Below are 23,339 nucleotides of genomic sequence, written 5' to 3'. Positions count from 1 at the left end.
CATTTAAAAGGTTTGGAAATGCTAACATTTAACCTGGTTAATCATGCTATCATTTGTACAATGCATGCTGAGCCTGATTCACACAATGACACAGTTTAAATCCAATTCCTATGAAATACTAAACCTTTTCTATCTGCTTATGGTAACAGACACAGTGAAGCACATGTATGATCTTCCCAGTTTTTAATTAGTGTGTGAACTGATGTTTCCCATGTATGAAGATGTTTTTCCCATCTCTTGTTTAGGATGAGGCCATCTTAAGACAAAAATTAAGTTTAGCCAATTTAATGTTTTAATAAAAGTATTTGACAGCAACATTCAAAAAGTAATATTAAATCCAACAAAAGTACAACAGTCACCAGCCTGACCCAGCATATATCAGAAATAGCAAGAAACAAAATAGTGGAATCATTGCTTTCCACTCTACGTTTGAACCGATTTAAAGAATTACTGTTTTTATAATATATAAAATCAAGTTAATGCATGGAATGGTTGTAAGCAAACAGTTCATGGTCAAATATATAACCTTAGAAGCAGCTTCTTTAAACTATCGCTTATTAATGACTTCTTCTTTTAGTTTTGCTGCAAGGATTCGCTTCTTTAACAATCTTTGTTCCTCTTCTTCTGACATTGCCTGAAAAGAAAAAATATTTTAGCTTACAGTAATTATGTTTAGTATTCACATCTGTTTCAATGAAATTTCCACTCAAGATAAATTGGATTGTAGGCAAAAGACGAAAAACAATTAGTAGAACATGTAAATAAATGTTTGTTTTTATTTGTACACTAAAACAAAAATAAAATCACCATTATATAGGTTATATTAAAGCAAGAAAAGCAATATATAAAATGCTACTTCACATATTAGAAAGGGAAAACTAGCTCTGTCCTGGACAGGAATATGTATGATTGTGATTTCAGTTCTTATTTGTATTTATGCCTAATGTTTAAATCATTTTCTTATACTGTAATAGTATTTTCTGATTTATATGCTGGGAAAATTCGTTATACCTTTATCGCATTGCCAATGAAGTTTGTCAATGACTTCATCAATGGGAAAGTAAAAATGTTCAATATCATCTATCCTCCCTCAACTGGCCAAAAGAATGTTAGTAGGCTATCGCTTTCAAAAACTTTTTTCTTACTTTTATTTTTAAGAGGGGAAAAGATCACATTGGCATTAGACAGTTGTATGCCACTATGGGCAGAGTCAAAGCAACCTATCTCTAGATCTTCCCTGTTTAGTCAAAGGCAGGGGATGACATGTCAAATGATCAAAAGAAATTTCTAAGGTATCTCAATTTTTTTTCCTAGGGCTGCACTTCAGACAATATTTTTGACAACTTCTTGAGATGTTTAACACTCAAACACAATTCAGCTGCAGGTGAATGAAAGGAATGTTTTGCCAGGAGCTAGTCAGTAACTGAATTAACTTTTTCTAGCCACAGTCATCCCCACTGGTGAGATTTAGCTGTTTTCACTATCTGTCCTCTACTGCCTTTAAATAGATTAACTACTGACTTTAAATAGATTAACTTGTTTGCCTTAGTAAAAGTATATTCAGTCTGATGTACATTTTCAGATTACAACCATGGTTTTCCAAAGTAGACTGATTTTTAAAGAAGACAGGTGGTTACAGACCAGCAATTTGTTATCCTTCACCTCTTTGGAAGTGGACAACTCTTCTTTCTGTTCTATATTTTGTGGTGGGATACTTGTTTTTGATTTCTTCTTCAAAGCCATCAGTGCATCTCGTTTCTGTTTTAGATAGTCCTCACGCTCTCTCAGCTCTTTTGCTCCAAGTTCTGATAATTTCTATTTGAATTTAAAAATCAGATTTTATATATAATTTCTGAAAAACATTTTATCAGATACAGTTGCTAAAGTCCCAATAACAAATTATAAAACAAGAGAAAAAAATACAATATTGTGCAGAAGTGATCAAAACCTTCCCAAAATCCATCCATGTCACAAAACATCATGCTCTTTCAGCTGAAAATGAGACTGAAAAACAAAGTTTAGAAAAAATGGAACACAGGAAAATGTGGTCCTATGTTTGCAGCTTTCTGTGATGTTGAAATTAAAATGAACATAGAAAACTCAACATGAAAATTCAAGCAATTAAAAATGGACATGTTAAGCATCAGGGAATTAAGATTGATTGGAATGGATCTTTCAGTCAAAAGAACACATTCAGGACAAAAAGTAAAGAAAGACAGCATTGCTTAGATGGAGTAAAGTAAGAATTTTGATAAAATGCAGTCAATGTCCAAATTTATTTATTTATTTATATATATATATATTTATTTATTTATTTTGTCAAACAATTATAGGGTGGTAATTTGTACAAATAAAATATTAGATAACTAATGATAAAAAATAACGAAGACAATAGGACATGGACGGTAGGCACAGTGGTGCGCTTATGCACGCCCCTTACAGACCTCTTAGAAAGGGGAAGAGGTCAATTGTAGATAATCTAAGGTTAAAGGTTTGGGGATTAGGAGTAGAAACCACAAAATCAGGTAGTGCATTCCAGGCGTTGATTACTCTGTTGCCAAAGTCATATTTTTTGCAGTCAAGTTTGGAGCAGTTGACATTTAGTTTAAATTGATTTCGTGCTTGTGTGTTGTTGCGGTTGACTTCCAACCACAGATGCAGAAGTTTACATGATCAAGTTCCATTTGAAATTGTCAGAACATACAAGCAATATACAAACAAAATGTGCTGCTTGTGACGAGACTGGAACCTTAATTGGCTTAGGAAACCAAAAAGGGCATCTTACTAATTTCTATGGCTCCCTTGATTTCCTTGTAGCTTCAAACAACCAAAATGATGCCCTATACATAGAAACATAGAAGTCTGACGGCAGAAAAAGACCTCATGGTCCATCTAGTCTGCCCTTATACTATTTCCTGTATTTTATCTTACAATGGATATATGTTTATCCCAGGCATGTTTAAATTCGGTTACTGTGGATTTACCAACCACATCTGCTGGAAGTTTGTTCCAAGGATCTACTACTCTTTCAGTAAAATAATATTTTCTCATGTTGCCTTTGATCTTTCCCCCAACTAACTTCAGATTGTGTCCCCTTGTTCTTGTGTTCACTTTCCTATTAAAAACACTTCCCTCCTGAACCTTATTTAACCCTTTAACATATTTAAATGTTTCGATCATGTCCCCCCTTTTCCTTCTGTCTTCCAGACTATACAGATTGAGTTCATGAAGTCTTTCCTGATACGTTTTATACTTAAGACCTTCCACCATTCCTGTAGCCCGTCTTTGGACCCGTTCAATTTTGTCAATATCTTTTTGTAGGTGAGGTCTCCAGAACTGAACACAGTACTCCAAATGTGGTCTCACCAGCGCTCTATATAAGGGGATCACAATCTCCCTCTTCCTGCTTGTTATACCTCTAGCTATGCAACCAAGCATCCTACTTGCTTTTCCTACCGCCCGACCACACTGCTCACCCATTTTGAGACTGTCAGAAATCACTACCCCTAAATCCTTTTCTTCTGAAGTTTTTGCTAACACAGAACTGCCAATGCAATACTCAGATTGAGGATTCCTTTTCCCCAAGTGCATTATTTTACATTTGGAAACATTAAACTGCAGTTTCCATTGCTTTGACCATTTATCTAGTAAAGCTAAATCATTTACCATATTACAGACGCCTCCAGGAATATCAACCCTATTGCACACTTTAGAGTCATCGGCAAATAGGCAAACCTTCCCTACCAGACCTTCCCCTATGTCACTCACAAACATATTAAAAAGAATAGGACCCAGAACAGACCCTTGTGGCACACCGCTTGTAACCTCTCTGCTCAGAATACTCGCCATTAACAATAACTCTCTGATGTCTATGCTTCAACCAGCTTGAAATCCACTGAACTATCCAGGGATTAAGTCCAATCTTCACTAATTTATCTATCAGCTCTTTATGTGGAACCGTATCAAAGGCTTTGCTGAAGTCCAGATAGGCAATATCCACGGCACCACCTTGATCCAACACCTTTGTGACATAGTCAAAGAAATCAATGAGATTAGTCTGACATGATTTGCCTTCAGTAAAGCCATGCTGATTTGGGTCCAATAAGTTATTGTTTTTTAGGTGCTGGTTTATCTTCTTTTTGAGTAGAGTCTCCATCATTTTAACTACAACTGATGTCAAGCTAACTGGCCTGTAGTTACCAGCTTCTTCTCTACTGCCCTTCTTGTGGATAGGCACAACACTGGCCATTCTCCAATCCTCAGGAACATCTCCTGTTAACAGGGATTGGTTAAACAAATCAGTCAGGGGGGTAGCAATGACAGATCTGAGTTCTTTAAGAACTCTGGGGTGGATGCCATCTGGACCCATTGCCTTATTTATCTTTAATCGTTCAAGTTCTTCTAAGACATCGGCTTCTAAGATCACTGGAGCTGAATCCGTACAGCTGGAAGCAATGCTATATCCCTCTATAGTATTATTTTGTAAGCTGTCTTTTGAGAAAACTGAACAGAAGTAGCTATTGAAATGGTCAGCGATTTCCTTATTCCCATCAATGCATGTATTATTCCCGGTACTAAGCTTTGTGATGCTGCAGTTTTTCTTCTTCCTATCACTAATATATCTGAAGAAGGTTTTATCCCCCTTCTTTACAGATTTTGCAATTTCTTCCTCTTTTGAGGCTTTAGCAGCATATATTATCTGTTTCGCCTCCTTCTGTCTCATTTTATACACCTCTCTATCAGCTATACTTCCAGACTCTTTATACCTCCTATAGGCAGCCTTTTTTTCATTGGCTATAGCCCTTACATCATTGCTAAACCATAGCGGTTTCTTCTTCCTTTTACCTTTAGTTATTTGCTTTACATAAAGTCTTGTGGCTTTTAAGATGGCCTTTTTTAATATATGGGGCATTAGCAGATGGGAGTACATAAAAATCAAATTATTGCAAAAAGGAGATGGAAGTGTCCATTACAACATCAAATTTATGACCAGATGCTGACTGTGGAACAGATCACCAACTGCTCATATGTAAATTCCAAGTTAAAATGAAAAAAGAAAGCTAGTCAGTTTCCACAATAAGATCTTGCAGATATGCCCATCATTTTCCAGGATCACTTTGGAGTGTAAAAGGCCATTGAGAACCAGAGGAATTATGGAATGAACTTAAAGAATTTGTTCTATTTCTAATTTCACAAGTAGAATGTGAAAAAGACTGCCAAAAATGAAGAAAAAGAAGAAAGTAATTGGATGTCAGAATGAATCATGGACACAGCAACTGATTTTAAAAAGATCAAAGGAAGATGGAAGTAGTGTACCAAACACTGTATTGTAGAGCTTTCAGTATCCAAGATACTTAGAAAGTATTCCCTATTTACAAGAACCTCTAAAGCCCATCAGACCTTCAGAGAAAACTAAGCTATTCCTGGAACCCTCTAGAGCAGTGTTTTTCAACCAGTGTGCCGTGGCACACTAGTGTGCCGTGAGACATGGTCAGGTGTGCCGTGGAGAAATTAAACATGGGTCCCCAAACTTTGGCCCGCATGCTCGATATGGCCCACGGAGGCCATATATCTGGCCCGCCGCCAGTCACCTCCATCCGAACATAAACATTCTCCTCACAAACCCTCTAGCTATCAGCAACAGGAAGAGTGGAGGCACAGGGAATGCTCACTGACCAATCACCATCCAGGATTCATCCTGACCACTAGCGATAAACCAATAGCATGCCACCTCTCATTCACACCCAGGAAGGTCACCGCTCGGGCTGCCACGCACTTGTCATTGTGTGGCCGTGGCGAATAATTGAAGTTGCTAATCCTCCCCGTGGTCCCGATTTCTAATCCTGGTCAGGACTGGAGGTAAATGTTGCCACCACTAGATGAAGCCTCAGCCTCAGCTAGTTATGTCTGTCCTGATGGTGTATAATATGTACTGTGTTAGAGTGTCATTTTGGTTGGTGGTATGCCCTAGGATTTTGTAAATGTGAAAAATGTGCCGCGGCTCAAAAAAGGTTGAAAATCACTGCTCTAGAGTTCTTAAGTTGACTGGGGCAAGCTGACCTAATGAGCCCTATCTACATGCAGGTTGGAATGCCACCAAAGCAATCAAAGAATGATCTAATCATAACAGAAGTCCACAAATAATCTATTGTTCTCTACTGCTCCCCACCATTAAAACTCACTACCTTTTGCTATCTGTCTGGATCCTGGGATGAATATAGTACATTTAAAAACCTGACAAAATTGCTCTTATCACTTTGACAATAATTGAGCTTATATATCAGTTTTTTCCTTGTGGCTTGCTTTAATCTGTAAGCTACAATGAATGCTTTGTATTATTAGGTATGCACAACATCTATAAGATCCTAGAATGTTATTGTTATATAGCTATTGCATGTTATGTGAGTGGGTGTGTGGGTGTGTGTTACAAAATATTAGTTCATTAATATTTTTTAATAAAGCACGCATTCAGCTTACACGTCCTTCTAGCACTCCTTGCTTTGTTACATATTCAGAGCCATCCCCAACTGCTTTCCTGAAGCTATCTTCCTTCAGTTTGACAGAGGAATTATCTTGAATAGATACATCAGTTTGTTTTGCTTCTGGACCTAAATATATATTGAAATAAATGCATATACTCATGTCTGCCATATACGAACATATTAATCATCCATAACTTGAATAGAATAAAATCAAAGGTTTTTCATGTAATTTTTCCCTTCTTAGAATAATTGCAAATGATGAAATAGGCAAAGCAATTCAGAGTTAAATTTGATGGAGACGTGTCCTTAGCCATTAGACAAGGAAAACCACTATTTTGTTTCTCCATTTCACAAGCGATGAAAAACTAAATAAATCCATAGCAGAACTGGGATTCAGTATCAAAAACAGCTTTTTGACATTTGATCTAGAGCTGCAACTTTAAAGAACAGAAAAACCACAAACCTGAAATAAATACATGTCATGAACAAATTACTTTCAGGTAAAGCTGAATTAGACAGTGAATATCTTTTATTCCTCCCACCCCCCCAACTACGCCATCTAATGAGTATAACCACTGTCCGTGTATTCAGTAGCAAAGACATACCTTCTTAAATTTATCTTAAAATGAAAATAAGGATTTTGTTTGTGATGGAGTTTTGACCAATTGCTATAATGGATATCACCAACTAACAAAGTTTGGCATTAATTTAGTTGAAGCAAGAAATTTATTTCAACAGAAATATGAATAAATACTAAGTATGTTTTATAAAAGAGCCAGGTAGTAATTACAGCCACTAGGTTAGATACTGTGAGACAGCTTTGTCCTGCATTAAGCCCAAAGCCAGTTGAGTGATTTTAGGTCAGTCACTCTCTTAGAAGGCAGTGAGGAACTATTTCCAAAAATTTTTGCTGCCGAGAAAACTACATGGACTTGCTCTTTCAATAGGAATCAAGCTGAATTGGAAAGTACATACATACACAAAGTTTAATATAAATGTGGCAAATAGCTAAAAATAATCATACCTGGCAATTTTGTAGTGTGTTTTAGAGGCCTCTTAGATCCTGCACTTTCATTAAAGTGTCCTGGAGATTTATGTGCAACGTCAGATGATTTCAATTTATCATGTGCCTGAATGTTTAAGAAAAAATATTGAGAAATCAATTTAAGCATTGCAAAAGCAGAAAATACTGTAACATCTGTTTATTATTTATTTATTTGAATTTGTATGCAGCCCAATCCCTGGGGACATATCATAAAATGCATTATTTAATAAACGTTATTTAAATCTAGTTACTATCTTTATTATTAAAATAGTTGGCAGGATTTAGGAATAATTAAAACATTAAGACTAAGTTGTTATCCTAAAGAAAGAATGTATTAGGATTTTGCAAGATTTTGTTTCATCGCTTCCTGTACTTTTCTAGTTTACAAATAAAACTACCGTCTCTCGTTAAAAAACAAAAAACAAAAAACCTTTTTCATAATACTCAGCAAACACCTTAGCACTGAACGTTTAAATGTATAGGGAAAGGAGTTCATTGTGCAAATTTCTACCTCAACTTATCCAACATGGTAAGTTAGGTAAACAGACCCAGAACAATATACTGGCATAAGCTTTCATGGCTGGCAGCATAGAAACAGTGATGAACTTCCAGGCAAATGGCCATTACCTAGTTTTGTGTAATATTTTGCCAGGAACTATTGCTGGCATTTTCTGAGGCAGAGTAAACCACTTTGTGGTGTACCTCTCTACAGCTCACAGGCAACTGAGTACTGAGGAAACAGCAGCTTCCATGAAGAAATATGTTAGCACTGCACAAGGATGAGTCAATTAACTAGAAGAACTTTTGAATTGGTTGACTATGTCATGCATCAATTACAATTCCAAATATCAGCTTTTTGTTTTGTCAGGGACAAAAATGTCAGCTTGTATTATTTTCTTAGTATCATCAAGTCAAGATATGCATCATAATCATGCCAAAACCACAGGTGGATACAAGCAAATAATCAAGAGTTAACAACAAAAACTATTTCATTTGGTAGGAATATGCTAATCATTTTATTCAATCAATGATGAGAAATAAATGAAACCCCTGGGTGAGATCATCTGTTGATATGGGGCAAGTTACTAATAGTACACTGATGACTCAGCTGTACATTTCCACCTCGTGCCAATTCATTGAAGCAGAAGAGGTGATGTGCCAGTCTCTGGAGCTTATTATTATTTATTGGATTTGTATGCTGCCCCTCTCCGTAGACTCGGGGTGGCTAACAGTGATAAAAAAACAGCATAGATAGGTTCCAACAGGCTCAATCTCAACCGTGACAAGGAGTGGCTGTGGGTTTTGTCTTCCAAGGACACTTCCATTTGTCCTTCAATGTGGTTGTGGTTGAATGGTTATTATTGGGGTTTTTAGGACTAATTTAATATTTATTGTCTTAGGCTTTATGATTAGTTTTATAGATTTTAATGTTTGGATTTCCAAACACCCTGAGTCTACAGAGAAGGGCAGCCTAGAAGTCCAAATAATAAATAAATAATAAATGGTGCATCTTATACAACAAATGTTGATGAAGCCCCGCCCACCCCCACACTTCAGCTGTTTTTGGCCTCCACATATTACATTTTCAGCCTCCGCAAGCTCCATTTTTGACCCGTTCCAGGCTAAAGGAATAACCGCATCACATCATCGCCTCCGCATATCGTGTTTTCGGTTCTTGCGCATCGTGTTTTTGATCTCCATAGGCCCCGTGTTTTGCATCTGTGCAACGCATTTTCAGCCAGTTTCATGTCCCGTTTTTAGCCTCCATGTGGCACATTTTCAGCCAATTCCATGTCCCATTTTTGGCATCCGCAAGGTGTATTTTTAGCCGTTTCCAGGCAGCAGGGATTGGTGGGGGTGGCGGCGGCAGGGAACCAGCCGAAAATGCAATATGTGGAGGCCAAAAACACAACATGAGGCGGCAATTGGTGGCGATGTACTGTAGCGATCCCGGCAGCCTGTAACAGATCTAAAATGGTGCATGCAGACGCCAAAAATGTAATGCGCAGAGGCCAAAAAGTGACAGAGGCCAAAAAGGTGACACAGAGGCAGCGATAGGCTGTGGCAATCCCCACAGCCTGGAACAGCTGATTGACAGTATTCTGGGAGGCCAATCCAATCACCAATCAGCTGCTCTTGTGAATCAGGCTGCGATAAGTGCTGAAACTGACCAGGCTGTTTGCTGTTTGCTACAAATACACTAGCCAGATGAATACCAATGGATGTTAGTGGGCAGAGACAGAATTATTTTTTTCTAGTTTTTCTTGTCCTCAAAAACTAATGTGTGTCTTATACTCAGGAGCATCTTATACTCTAAAAATACGATATTTAATTTTATATACTGCCTATCTAACTATGAAGCAACTCTGGGCAGCTTTTACTGAAGGTTGAATTTACTGAATAATTTACTGAATTATATAATTTAATAATTATATAATTGCAACCATTTGGGTTTTTGTTGAATTGATTTCCCAATATACCTCATTATTTCTTTTTCTTTCTTGCTCTAGATCGTATTCTTCCTTAGACTTCCTGCAAAGATAAACAAGAATTACTTTAATATATACACTACCTTACCATTCTTTAAGAGTTATATGATTGTTGCAGTTTATAATTAATGTAATAAACCTACAAAAGAGAAAAAGGTTTTAAAAATGACAAGAAAAATCAGAGCAAATTTACCTCTATTAAAATACATCTTTAAAAGGTTTGCAAAAAAGACTAATATACAAAATTTAAGCTAACATAATGAAAGAAAATGTAATAATCAAAATCATAGAAAAAGCGAATTCAGAGACTGGAGAGAAGTGAGATGTCACTATGAATATTAGGAATAATTAAACCCAGGGAACCCAAATCTTGACTACTGTTTTTGCTATTTAGACAGTAGATTTATTTATGCCCATCCTAATCTACATCATAGCTTTGAGGGTCTGAGGATAAAATAAGAGATCTCTATATGCCCTGTAGAATTCCTTGAAGAAGAAAAAAACAGAAGATTTTGCTTCTAGTGACGATGAAATAAAAAGGTAAAGACTCTAGAGTGTAAGGGTCAATTCTGTTCTTTAGCTGAGGGAGCCAGCATTTCCATGATCATAGATGCAGGGATGCCACTCCATGCCCAAAAGCACAGGCAATGTTACCTTCCTACTCAGATTTGCATGCCTTTGAACTACAAGGTGGGCAGGAGCTTGGACAGGAATGGGAGCTCACCCTATACTGTGGTGCTTGGGTTTTGAACCCGGACTGTCAGCTTTCCAGCTAAGAGATTCAGTGTCTTTAAATGCTGAGCCTACATTGTCTTCCACTATGTTAGGTTTTTTTTTTTAATTTCCCAGTATAGGCTAGCCATGGGATTTTTGGATGTAAGCCAAGTAACTAACTTAAGACTCTGCTTAGATTTTAGGGTAAACAAATGCAGGCTAGAAGACCCCATCTATAAAAGTTCTTAGAATAAAAGTTGTATATAAATGTAAATTAAAAAATAAATTACAATAAATGTGAATCTTCCAAACTGGAACTTTCAAAAGAGACTTTTATTATTTAACATACTTTATTTACTCAAATTCAAAATGTTATATTTACTCAAGTAAGCATATAACATTGCAAGCAGCCATCTGTCTCTCTCTCCCCCCCCTCTCTCCCTCTCTCCCTCCCTCTTTATCAACTCTTTTGCCAGAAACAATTGCTAAATGATTACTTGCAATGACACTTTCTAAAACAAAGATTTAAGAATAAATGTAACATTTCCCATTGCCCTTCAGTAAAAATATCATCAATATTTATTTGTCTGTCGAGCTAGAATTTTGTATCCCAAATTTTCCAAATATTTAACGATATAGCTATAATTTAACCCAGAATGGAATAATTCCTCCTCAGTCACTATGCTGCAAAATGCTTTCAAGTGCAAATTAGGTGGGTCTTGTGGCAATCAAAATTTATTTTAAGAGACCATACCTAAGTAAGTGATATAAAACAAAGAAAAAAACTATTTTTAACCTAAGAACCTCTCTTAGTATTTTCATTTCTTCTTCTTCAGTTTCAGTATATACGTCAGATCCATCTGTCAAACAGTCAGGTAGCACACCTATTTCATAAAAAAAAAAGAATAAAGGTTTCAAAAGACGATTAAAAGTTTTAATTTCAAGAGTCCTTGAGGAGTTGAGAGGCACATAAATTAGATAAAGAAACTATTCAATTATCAAAGTCCAAATTTTTTTCTAGAAAATAAATTATATTTAAAATATGAATTTTCGTCAAAGCTTTTTTCTAAATAAAATGTTTTTTGTTTTTTTTAGACGTAGCAACCTCAATTAGATTTATTGAGGGGACAATTAGGTTGTACACATCTGACTTCAGTATGAAATAAAATACAGTGATCCCTCGAGTTTCGCGATCTCGATGTTCGCTAAACGCTATATCGCGAGTTTTCAACCCGGAAGTAAACTCCATCATCTGCGCATGCGTGCCCTTCCACGCATGCGTAGATGGTGGAGTTTCCCCGCCGGGCAGAGGCTTCCCTGGGTCTTCCCCCTCTTGCCCCGGTAAGGCGCGAGCAACGGCGTGGGCGGGTGGGCGGCACACGCGCGGGGAAACCCCAGGGCCGCTTCTCAGCTGAGAAGCGGCCCCAGCAACAGCGCGGGGGGCGGGCAGCACGCGCGCGCGCGGGGGAAACCCCAGGGCCGCTTCTCAGCTGAGAAGCGGCCCCAGCAACAGCGCGGGGGGCGGGCAGCACGCGCGCGCGCGGGGGAAACCCCAGGGCCGCTTCTCAGCTGAGAAGCGGCCCCAGCAACAGCGCGGGGGGCGGGCGGCACGCGCGCGCGTGGGGGAAACCCCAGGGCCGCTTCTCAGCTGAGAAGCGGCCCCAGCAACAGCGCGGGGGGCAGGCGGCACGCGCGCGCGCGGGGGAAACCCCAGGGCCGCTTCTCAGCTGAGAAGCGGCCCCAGCAACAGCGCGGGGGGCGGGCGGCACGCGCGCGCGCGGGGGAAACCCCAGGGCCGCTTCTCAGCTGAGAAGCGGCCCCAGCAACAGCGCGGGGGGCGGGCGGCACGCGCGCGCGCGGGGGAAACCCCAGGGCCGCTTCTCAGCTGAGAAGCGGCCCCAGCAACAGCGCGGGGGGCGGGCGGCACGCGCGCGCGCGGGGGAAACCCCAGGGCCGCTTCTCAGCTGAGAAGCGGCCCCAGCAACAGCGCGGGGGGCGGGCAGCACGCGCGCGCGCGGGGGAAACCCCAGGGCCGCTTCTCAGCTGAGAAGCGGCCCCAGCAACAGCGCGGGGGGCGGGCGGCACGCGCGCGGACAAGCAGCAGCAGCGAGGCGGCGGGGAAACCCAATCTTCGGCTCCTCGCTGCTGCTGTGGAAATAAAAACACCGTTTTTACTTCCGCACCGCTACTTCGCGACAAATCGATCATCGCGAGGGGTCCTGGAACGGAACCCTCGCGATGATCGAGGGATCACTGTACTGCACAAGGAAATATAAATATGGTTTGATTTTAGGATGATGTACTTGCCATTGCAACAGCCTTTATGGTGATATGAAAATAGATTTGGCTATTAAATACTGTTTCTTTAGAAACTATTTTAACCAGGTTCTGTGGGCATGGCTTCTGTGGTCATGTAACTAAGAGGCCATGGCCAACTTGATGTCACTCACGGCAAGGTGGGGGGGGTGGCACCCGACCAAGGCACACCCGCAGAATCAACAGAAAAGTTCGGCCAGATCTTCTAGCATTCATCCTGGCTGCTTCTCACATCTCCTCGTGTTTGCTTTGTGTGTATGAGCCCAAGGAGAGAAGCAGCCACATTGAATGGTGTGACAGAGAGAAACTGAACTTTTCTCCGTCCCTTCACAGCAGAGCTGCTCCTTTTATAGTCCCCCCACTCTCCCTCCCAAGGGTCGAAGTACCTTTAAGGGGCAGACTGCAGCAGCTCCACTGTGAATGGAGGGAGAAAAGTTCAGATTCTCTCTGCTGATGCATTTAACATTGAATGCTATGGCAGAGAGAAGCCTAAGTTTTCTCCTCCGATTCCCAGCAGAGCTTCTGCTCCTTGCCCAGCCCCCTCCCTCCTGGGGATTGAAGTACTTTAAAGGGACAGGCACTCCCTTCCAAGCAGGATTCCTTCCCTTCATTGTGAAGGAAGAAAAGTTTGGCCAGTCTTCTTCTCCTTCTCGGGTATACACACAGAGCGGAAGGGGTGAGCGGCAAGGGTGGGTGGGGCCAACCAGGGGTGGATTTTACCAGTTCAGCGAACCAAATCACCGCTACCAGTATATCTGCAATCTGGTTCAAAACGGTTGAATTTCACCCCTGGTTTTAACCCAACATATTTTGGCTTTTATGTTCCTTTTTAATAAAATCATTTTTTCCAATTGATACTAGATCAATTTCTTCACACATGGGAAAGCAAGTAAATATACCATAGTAAATAATCACTGTCTAGAGAATTTAAAACAATAATATAGTTCAGACTCTTTGCCTTCCTTTCATCATTACTTTATTTATTTCGTAAAGCATACATTTGTCAGGGAGATCTACACTTTACAGAGTAGTCCTGACAGTCTAATTGCTAGTTAGTTAGGTTTCATTCCTGTATACTTATAATGGTGCAACATGTGGGGAGGGGGGCGAACTAGCTTGGCAGTGGCATGTAGCAAATTGGCTAATGGCTTTCAAGTTGATGACATCTTCCGGGGCCTCCTCTGCCAATCTTGTCTCGTCTCATCAACGCCTGTTCTCCTAGTGCAGCTAGCCTTTCCTACCGAAATGGTACCCATTTATCTACTTACAATAATGCTTTCAAACTGCTAAATGGGCAAGGAAGTAGCTAGAGATGAGTGATGGGAGCTCATCCTGTCCTGTGGTGCTACCAGGACTCAAACCACCAGTGTTAACTATTTCACCGCTCCGAGTCCATGGAGACGGGTGGCATACATATCTAATAAATTAAATTAGATTAGATTAAAATTAAATTATTTCTAGTTGGCAGATCTGGTGTCCTTACGTTGCTGCACCATCAGATTTCCTTGATCAGTATTGATTTTCTCCCTCAGACTTGGCTATATATCTCCAGATTTAGGGAATCCACATAAACCCATGTTCCAGCCAATCACAGCAAATGAAAATATTATTCTTTTTATTATTTCTTACCATTTCTTTCTTGAATTATTCTAATGGCCTGCAACTGCATTTCAATATTTTTCTGGACCATCATTTCTTTAAACAATCTGAAATCTTCTGCTGCCAGTACTGGTTGCAAAATGGCCTGAAAGTAATGAAAAGTGTTTTATCTCAGGGTGCCAACAAATTCAAATTGTAAACAATTCCAAATTTTCTTATGAGAATAATCAAAATGTTAGGAAGACATGTAGTAAGGTCTCAGGTATGGGAGACATAAAGCCAAAACCAATGTAGTTTTAAGACTGCTCTGGAGACTTTTTAAAAAAATAAGTATATTTTGGAAGAAAAAATGTCCCAAAAGTGAGCATTCAGCTAGCATTGAATGCTCTGAACACTGAATTGCTTGGTGGCTATTCTAGAAGTCATTGAGCAATATATGAGCAACTCTTAGCTGATTGATTAGTTGACTGCAAGATACATTCACTGACACTGAGGAAAATTTCAGTCCTTAATTCTTCTATAAGGACAACAAGGGTCCCAATCTACTAGCAATCCATGTCTATTTCTTTCTGTGGACCAATCTGATTTTTTTTGTCTGTGTCTGGCCAAAATGTTAGCCATTTTGAGTAATAATGCATAAATTCCATTATTTTCAATGAATAATTTTAAATCACATTTGCCTAATTTTCAGATTTATGACATTATTCATATCCATTAGCTTAATATTATTATTCTAAACTGATAAAGTGCAGACGTTTATAATCCCTAAAAGCACTCTGTCATTCCCAAAATGCCACTCCAGCCCAATTCCCTGCTATAAAAAACTGTATTAAAACTGTATTACTGTATACTGTAGTAGATATATTACATCCCAAACTAACTGCAGGAAAGGAACAAAAAAAATCCATCTAGATCACTTGCAAGTCTCATCCATGTCTTTTTAATAAGTACAGTATTAGCTACAAAAAGGTTGCTGACTGCTATTTTTAGTTTTGTTAAAAAGTTTACCTGGGAGGTTCGTGTTTTAGCAAGAGGAGACATACAAGCTTCCTGGAACCTGTCCTCATTAATTCCAACTTCTTTAAGATAACTGTCTAATAATTTTTCAACCTTTAAAAAACAAAAACAGAATTTTTATTCATCTTTTTATCGAAGAATTGGGACATAAATTATTTTAAATGAAGAAATACAGTAGTTGTATCTTCTATACAAAATACAATGAAATCACATTAATAAAAGTATATATCTAGAGGTTAAAATCTAAAAATCATATAAATGGTTTATTAGTAGATGAATGACCTTCCACAACAGAATTTCCCAAATCCCTCAGTATTTTTGTGTATTATATATATTTTATTGTAATTTTTTTTCTTGCTGCATGCCAGAGAGTCACACTGTTTGAGATGACTGGCCTTATAAATGTAGCTATAATATTTAAAAAAAAATAAGACAGTAGTTATAAGGAAAAGAGAAACGTTGCTCCAATATGGAATACAGCAAGATTCAGATGTCTCCTCCATGTTATGGAGTAAGATGGGAAGCATATAATTCAACAAATAAATAAAATATATTCTTGTGGAGTTCTACAGCAATCCAGACTCAAAATAGAAGAGGTGAATTCAGATCATGTGAGTTTGCACATCATACATATAACACCTCCTTAATCAATGCATATTTTCTTGGAATACACAGGTACTAATCAATTATATAAATACATAAGAATCTCTGGGTTCAGACTTCACCAAATAATGAAACTACATTTTATACTACAGTGATCCCTCGATTAGCACGGTCTCGATTAGTGCGAAACGCTGCAACGCGGTTTTTCAAAAAATATTAATTAAAAAATACTCCACGGTTTTTTTGCTATACCACGGTTTTTCCCACCCGATGACGTCATACGTCATCACCAAGAGTCACTTCTCTGTCTCTTTCTCTTTCTTTCCTGTCACTATGCTTCAATCATTTTCTCATTTCTCTTTTTTCTCCCCTTTTTTCTATCATTTCTCTCTCTCTTTCTTCCTCTCTCACACTCTCTTCCTCCCTTCTCTCTCCCCCCCTCCACTTGCCCACGAGAAGAAAAAAAGCAACCTCTGCCGGGCAGCTCCCCTTGTGCCCCCGCTTTGTGCCTGCCTCTTTTGGGGATTTCTTTTTCTTTTCTTTTTTGCGCTGGCAGCGGGAGCTGTTGGGGAGGGCTCTGCCGGGAAGGCCTCTCAGCTGCAGAGCCGAATGGGGGCAGAGGCAACAGCGGAGCCCGGCGCTGGGGCCATGCGAGGCTGTTCATCCAGGGGGGCGTGGACTGGCAAGTCGCCCTCCTTTCTCTCTCTTTCTCAAGATCGCTTGCCGCTTGCCGCTTGCCTATTGCAGCGAAGGAGGCGAAGCAAGGCTCCAAGCTGCAAAGCGGCAAGCGGCAAGCGATCTTGGAGTTTCCCCTTTGCCTGGGCGGCAGGAAGACCAAGGGAAGGTTCCTTCAGCCGCCCAACACCTGATCCGCTCCGCAGCGCGGCAGCAGCGAGGAGCCGAAGATGGGGTTTCCCCTTTGCCTTTACCCCATCTTCGGCTCCTCGCTGCTTCCGCGCTGCGGAGCAGATCAGCTGTTGGGCGGCTGAAGGAACCTTCCCTTGGTCTTCCCCGCCGCCCACACGCAAACTCCACCATCTGCGCATGTGCGGCCATGAAAAAAATGGCGCACATGCGCAGATGGTGGTTTTTACTTCCGCATCCAGTATAACGCGGAAATCGGTTAGCGCGGGAGGTCTTGGAACGTAACCCCCGCGCTAACCAAGAGATCACTGTATATTCAAAAAGATACACAGCACATTTCTTCTTTAATATATTATGTTTTAAAGGTTAAGGAATTCTACTTACCAAAGCTTTATATTCCTGGTGAATTTCAGTGTAAGATAACTTGCTTTCTTCCTCATCATCAAAAACTGAAAAAAATAATATTTTGTGGTTCTTTAAAATATGCAAACTAAAAAAATAGTTTCATCTAATATGTTAGAATTGCATTTTGCACACTACAAAGTTTATCTGAACTAAAATATTAAATATATAAAAATAAAAGCTCCAGCTGGTATCAAATGTGTTGCAAAGGCAATTTTATGCACCCCAAGAGGGTGCATGTAACACGTCAGGGAGCTAGCACTTTCTCTGTGTGTGTGTGTCTCTCTCTTTCTCTCGCTCGCACACACGCACACGCACTATTTATTCATTTTAGGAAATTGCAAGAAAGCGTTTGGAAGATTTGACAGCTCACCTGAGCCAAGTCACTCTGTAATCTTGACAATGAACAAATGAAGTAGCAGCTTCAGTGTCCTAGGCCAGGGGTCCCCAAACCTTTGGACCTCAGGGACCACTACATTCATAATTTTAAATCCCGCGAACCACTAATAGAAATCCAGCCCACCACTTGCTGAAGCACCTGGACACCCAGTGATAAGATGGAGTCCTTCAGGCATTGTCTCCACCTCCTCTTTCTCCCCCCTACCTCCTTTTTTCTCTCTCCCCTCTTTCTCATCTCTCTCTTTCTCTCTCTGACATCTCTTTCTCTCCTCCTCTTTCACTCTCCCCCATTATTCTTTCCTCCCTGTCATCTCTGTCTTCTCTCATAGATGTATATATATATATATATACATCCTCTTCCTTTCTCTCTTTGTCTGACTGTCTCTCTCTCATTCTGATTCTTACTTTTAAATCTACCAAGTTCCATAAAACATTCTATATTTTTTTCATCCCATTCTTTAAAATATTAAACAGATGTCAAGGGATATACTGTATTAAACATACATACATGCATGCATGCATGCATACATACATACATACATACATACAAAAGTTTTTAACCTGTAGTATACTTTAGTAGTTTTATTATTTGCTATTTATTTAAATTTATATACCACCAAATAATTTTAACTCCCAGAAGTTTACAATAAACTAAAATATAACAAAAACACCTACTATAAGAAAAATAGAAGCAACTACAGATTAATAGAACCCTCATGATAAAAGGGGGGAAATACTTAAAATTCTACACATTCCATTCCAAATAACTGCATTTGTTGGAGCTGCACTGGTTCTGATTTGCTTCCAGGTCCAATTCAAGGTGCTGGTTGTCATCTTTAAAGCCCTCCATGATTTGTGGTCAAGTTATCTGAAGAATTATCTTTTACAGGTTACAACCAACAGATCAGTGAGGAAGGGTACATTGATGGTCCTCTTTATTAAAGAGGTCCATCTAGTGCAGGGGTATCAAGCTGGTGGCCTGCAGGATGGAGACCACCCCAGCTCCACAAAGGGGGGGGGGGGTGGAATCACAAAATGTCATGTGTCAGCAAGGTGATACCACGAGTTTGACACCCATGATCTAGTGGGAACAATAGGCTCCCTCCCTATGAAGCATCATCCACATGGAGAGAAGATTGGCTCCCACATTGATACTCCTTTGAAAGAGTGAGAAGACACAGTTTTGCCAAGAGGCCTAGAACCCCAGGATGATGTGGAGCCCACCAAAAGGTTTGATTGTTATTGGGGTGGGGGAAGTTGGATTTTGTATTTCGGGGTTTTCTTCTTATGAACTGGCTAGAGTCACTAGGAATGAGTAGGTGATCATATCATTTTTCTTTAAATATGTTAAAAACTCCTCTTTTTTTAAAATTTCAGATCTCTTGTCTTAAAATGTCATAAAAAGAGCAGCACGGTACTCTTATCAAATAAAATATAAGACACTTTTTCTCCCATGCAGCACAGAATCCTAAATCTCCAATTTATTGCAAATCTACAAACTTGCTATGGTAGTATGTCCCATCTTTCCAAATCACTCATTTCATAGGTTTCAATTAGATTTAGATTTTATGAACTACATTTAGATCAGATCACCTCCGATCTGATCCAAATGTAGTTCATAAAATCATATAACAAAATATCCTTCCTGTTAATGACTACTTCACCTTCAACCACAGCAATACACGAACACGTAATAGATTCAAACTAAATGTACACTTCTTGAAACTCGACTGCAGAAAATATGACTTCAGCAATAGAGCGATCAATGCTTGGTTTCTTCCCCCAACCCCAAAAACTTTAAACTTAGATTATCTACAGTCGACCTCTCCCCATTTATACGAGGTCTGTAAGGGGCAAGCATAAGCGCACCACTGTGTCTACCGTCCCAGCCCTACTGTCCTCTTTTATCGTTACATTCTACTTAGAAACATAGAAACATAGAAGATTGACGGCAGAAAAAGACCTTGTGGCCCATCTAGTCTGCCCTTATACTATTTCCTGTATTTATCTTAGTCTGGATATATGTTTATCCCAGGCATGTTTAAATTCAGTTACTGTGGATTTACTAACCATGTCTGCTGGAAGTTTGTTCCAAGCATCTACTCTTTCAGTAAAATAATAATTCCTCACATTGCTTCTGATCTTTTCCCCAACTAACCTCAGATTGTGTCCCCTTGTTCTTGTGTTCACTTTCCTATTAAAGACACTTCCCTCCTGAATCTTATTTAACCCTTTAACATATTTAAATGTTTCAATCATTTCCCTTCTGTCCTCCAGAGTGTGTTTCCCAACCTTGGCAACTTGAAGATATTTGGACTTCAACTCCCAGAATTCCCCAGCCAGCATTTGCTGGCTGGGGAATTCTGGGAGTTGAAGTCCAAATATCTTCAAGTTGCCAAGGTTGGGAAATACTGCGAGTCCAGACTATACAGATTGAATTCATTAAGTCTTTCCTGATACATTTTATGCTTAAGACTTTCCACCATATAAACACGTTATGTTTATACAAACTGCTACTATCCTATACATGTTTGACAAATAAAATAAATAAATAAATAATATTCTATAAGAAATCTTAATTTGGGGAGTGTAATAATTCTACATCGCATTGTACATCGTAAGGGAAAAATAAACACCCCTTTGGTTAGCGGGCTCACCGAAATCAATGCGATACTAAACCAAAACAGCTTCGGCTGAATCATGACCAGCAGCCACTCCCATTCCACATACTGTACTCCCATTCCACATGAACTACCGTAATGCGGAGATGATGATGATGATGATGATGATGATGATAATAATAATAATAATAAAATAATAATAATAATAATAATAATAATAATAATAGCAGCAGCAGTCCATAGACCGTTAAGCCAGCAGAATACAGAAAAATCACCGCCCGAGGATAGCAATTCGGACGCGGCGACCAGCCCATGGGCGGGATTTCCACAGGCCCCACAGGCTTTCTCACCTTCACATTTGTGCTCCACAAACTCCAGAATGGGGATAGACCAGGCGGGGCTGCGGAGAAAGCCGGCGATGCTATCTACCACCCATTCCACTTCAGCCTCAACCTCCGCCTCTCCCTCGGTCGCCATCACATCTCCCCTCCCCTTTCTCCCACGCCCTCAAACGCAGGAGGCTCGCTCGCGCCTCTCTCGCCCTGGACGGCGAAATGGGAGGACGTGCGCGTGCGCCGGAGGGTGAGGGAGGGAAGGGAAAAAAAACCAGATGACACCAAAACTCCGGCGACGGTTGGCCTTCGATTTGCCGTCACTATGGCAATCGCCGTCACTAAAAGAGGGGGAGGGGGGAGAGAAAGGGTCTGAAATGAACGCTCGCGAGAGAAGGCGCGAGATCGTGGCCGCCTCAATAAGCATGCGCCGCTCCTCCCCCTTGCTGTCCAATTATATATCTTTTTTGTAAGAGTCGAGCTTCTGTAGCTCAACGGTTTGGAGCGCGTGGAGGGAGAGTTGGCATGTTGCCTTTTCTCCAGATTGCTTAATTGCATTCCTGCAGGCTTTCAAATTACCCGAAAGATCTGCAGGGATTAATTGCGCTGCCTGCCTCAGAGACGAAGCTGGAGAGGGGCCGTTAGGAATTTAGTCCGAAGCAATTCAATTCAAAAGTCCAATTCAGGGGCGTGCATAAGTGCAAAACGTGCCTTCCGTCCCGTATTATTATTTCTTTATATATGTGTGTGTGTGTGTGCGTATATATATGTATGTATGTACGTATATATATGTGTCACATGTTGGGTTTTTTTGCTGAATTTGAAAATTAAGGGAGACTAGGATAGATCTATTTCGGCCTTATTTTGGCTTCATCAGCTAGCCATACCCACTGTATATGTATGTATATATTTATATGTATGTATGTATGTACACATATATACACATATATAATTTTTTTACTAGCATCATGTATATGATTATTATTTATAATGTTTTTCTAATATTTTATCTCTACTAGTGCCATGTATATAAATACTATTATATCTTCACATACCTCCATTATGTAGTAGACAAAACAAATAAATAAAATAAATAAAAGTTCCCCTTTCCCTTCTCATCTATATTCACCTGCGGATAGGGAAAACAGTCATCAGCCACTCTCATTATAATGTGCAGCCAGGGTGGCAGTTTTAGAAGAGGACCCCAGGATGATGTGGAGCCCAAGAGGTTGGATTGTTGTTTGGGGATGGGGGGGCTGAATTTGGTATTTGGGGTTTTTCTGTGAGCTGGCCAGAGTCACTGAATGAGTAGGTGACCACATCATTTTTCTAAATATGTCAATAACACCTCTTTTTATTTTTTAACTTCAGATCTCTGGTCTTAAAACTTCATAAAGAGCAGCACGCTACTCTTAAAAAATAAAATATAAGACATTTTCTCTCCCATGCAGCACAGCATCCTAAATCTCCAATTTGCTGAAAATCTACAATGGTGCTATGGTAGAATGTCCCATCTTTCCAAATCACTCATTTCGTAGGTTTCTGTTAGATTTAGATTTTATGAACTACATTTAAATCAAATCGGAGGCGATCTGATCTAAATGTAGTTCATAAAATCATATACCAAAATGTCCTTCCTGTTAATGACTACTTCATCTTCAACCGCAACAATACATGAGTATGTAATAGATTCAAACTAAATGTAAACTGCTCCAAAATCGACTGCAGAAAATACGACTTCAGCAATAGAGTCATCAATGTCTGGAATGCACTACCTGACTCTAGTTTCTTCCCCAAACCTCAAAAAATTCAACCTTAGACTGTCTACAGTCGACTTCTCCCCGTTTCTAAGAGGACTGTAGGGCGTGCATAAGCGCACCATTGTGCCTACCATCCCTGTCCTACTGTCCTATTGTCCTCTTTTATCATGACTTTTTATACAAACTACTGCTATCCTATACATGTTTTACAAATAAATAAAATTCTATTCAACAATAAATCTTAAGTTTGGGAGGGTGTAATCTACGCATTATACATCGTGCAGCTGGGGTGGTGGCTTTAGTAGAGTTTGCTTGGCTGAAGCTAGCATAGACTCAGAAGGATGTGGACTGAAGCATGAAAAGAGTTCTCCTGGGACCTTTTTCCAAATTCATCCCAGGTTTATTTGCTGCTGCGTGTGTGATTTGTCAGCAAGGCTATTTTTGGATACAGATTTAGCACTGTTCTGGAGGAGCACTGAAGTCCTCCAAAATCCCTTTGAATTCTGTGATTCCGTGAATTGGATCTCTTGATTCACTCCATCCATTACTTATTTTCCTGCCCTCAGGTGCTTTTGAGAATAAGTCAACCCCCTCTTCTCTGTGACAGTCCCTCAGATATTTATGTGTTTTATTTATTTATTCAGATTTGTAAAGACAGCAGCTCACAACCCAAAAATAACACATACAATGTAATAT

The 23,339-nt window shown here is 39.8% G+C and overlaps 1 protein-coding gene across 1 annotated transcript; it reads right to left on the bottom strand.

Annotated features, from left to right (window-relative positions):
- Window positions 1-269: 269 nt before the first annotated feature.
- CFAP36 (cilia and flagella associated protein 36) lies at window positions 270-21,445 on the bottom strand. Its single transcript, XM_070734767.1, has 10 exons — window positions 20,902-21,445; window positions 17,514-17,578; window positions 15,654-15,755; window positions 14,676-14,790; window positions 11,527-11,614; window positions 10,008-10,059; window positions 7,507-7,612; window positions 6,478-6,608; window positions 1,663-1,815; window positions 270-634 (listed from the first exon to the last, which is right to left on the bottom strand). Exons 1-10 carry the CDS (start codon window positions 21,026-21,028, stop codon window positions 548-550), a joined length of 1,026 nt encoding a protein of 341 aa, XP_070590868.1. The 5' UTR covers window positions 21,029-21,445; the 3' UTR covers window positions 270-547.
- Between the last annotated feature and the right edge of the window lie 1,894 nt (window positions 21,446-23,339).

This window comes from Erythrolamprus reginae, chromosome 1 (assembly GCF_031021105.1).
Source record: "Erythrolamprus reginae isolate rEryReg1 chromosome 1, rEryReg1.hap1, whole genome shotgun sequence".
NCBI classification, from domain to species: domain Eukaryota; kingdom Metazoa; phylum Chordata; class Lepidosauria; order Squamata; family Dipsadidae; genus Erythrolamprus; species Erythrolamprus reginae.
The sequence above is the reverse complement of the archived record's forward strand: the minus strand, read 5'-3'. Positions and strand labels throughout refer to the sequence as shown.

What these genes read in the sequence shown, in the direction of transcription:
- CFAP36 (XM_070734767.1), bottom strand. Translation starts at nt 21,028, where the DNA reads ATGGCGACCGAGGGAGAGGCGGAGGTTGAGGCTGAAGTGGAATGGGTG. An exon ending in TGTGGAGCACAAATGTGAAG is followed by an intron (nt 17,579 to 20,901) that starts GTGAGAAAGCCT and finishes TATTTTTTTCAG; the next exon opens with TTTTTGATGATGAGGAAGAA. An exon ending in AATAATTCAAGAAAGAAATG is followed by an intron (nt 11,615 to 14,675) that starts GTAAGAAATAAT and finishes TTTATGAAATAG; the next exon opens with GTGTGCTACCTGACTGTTTG.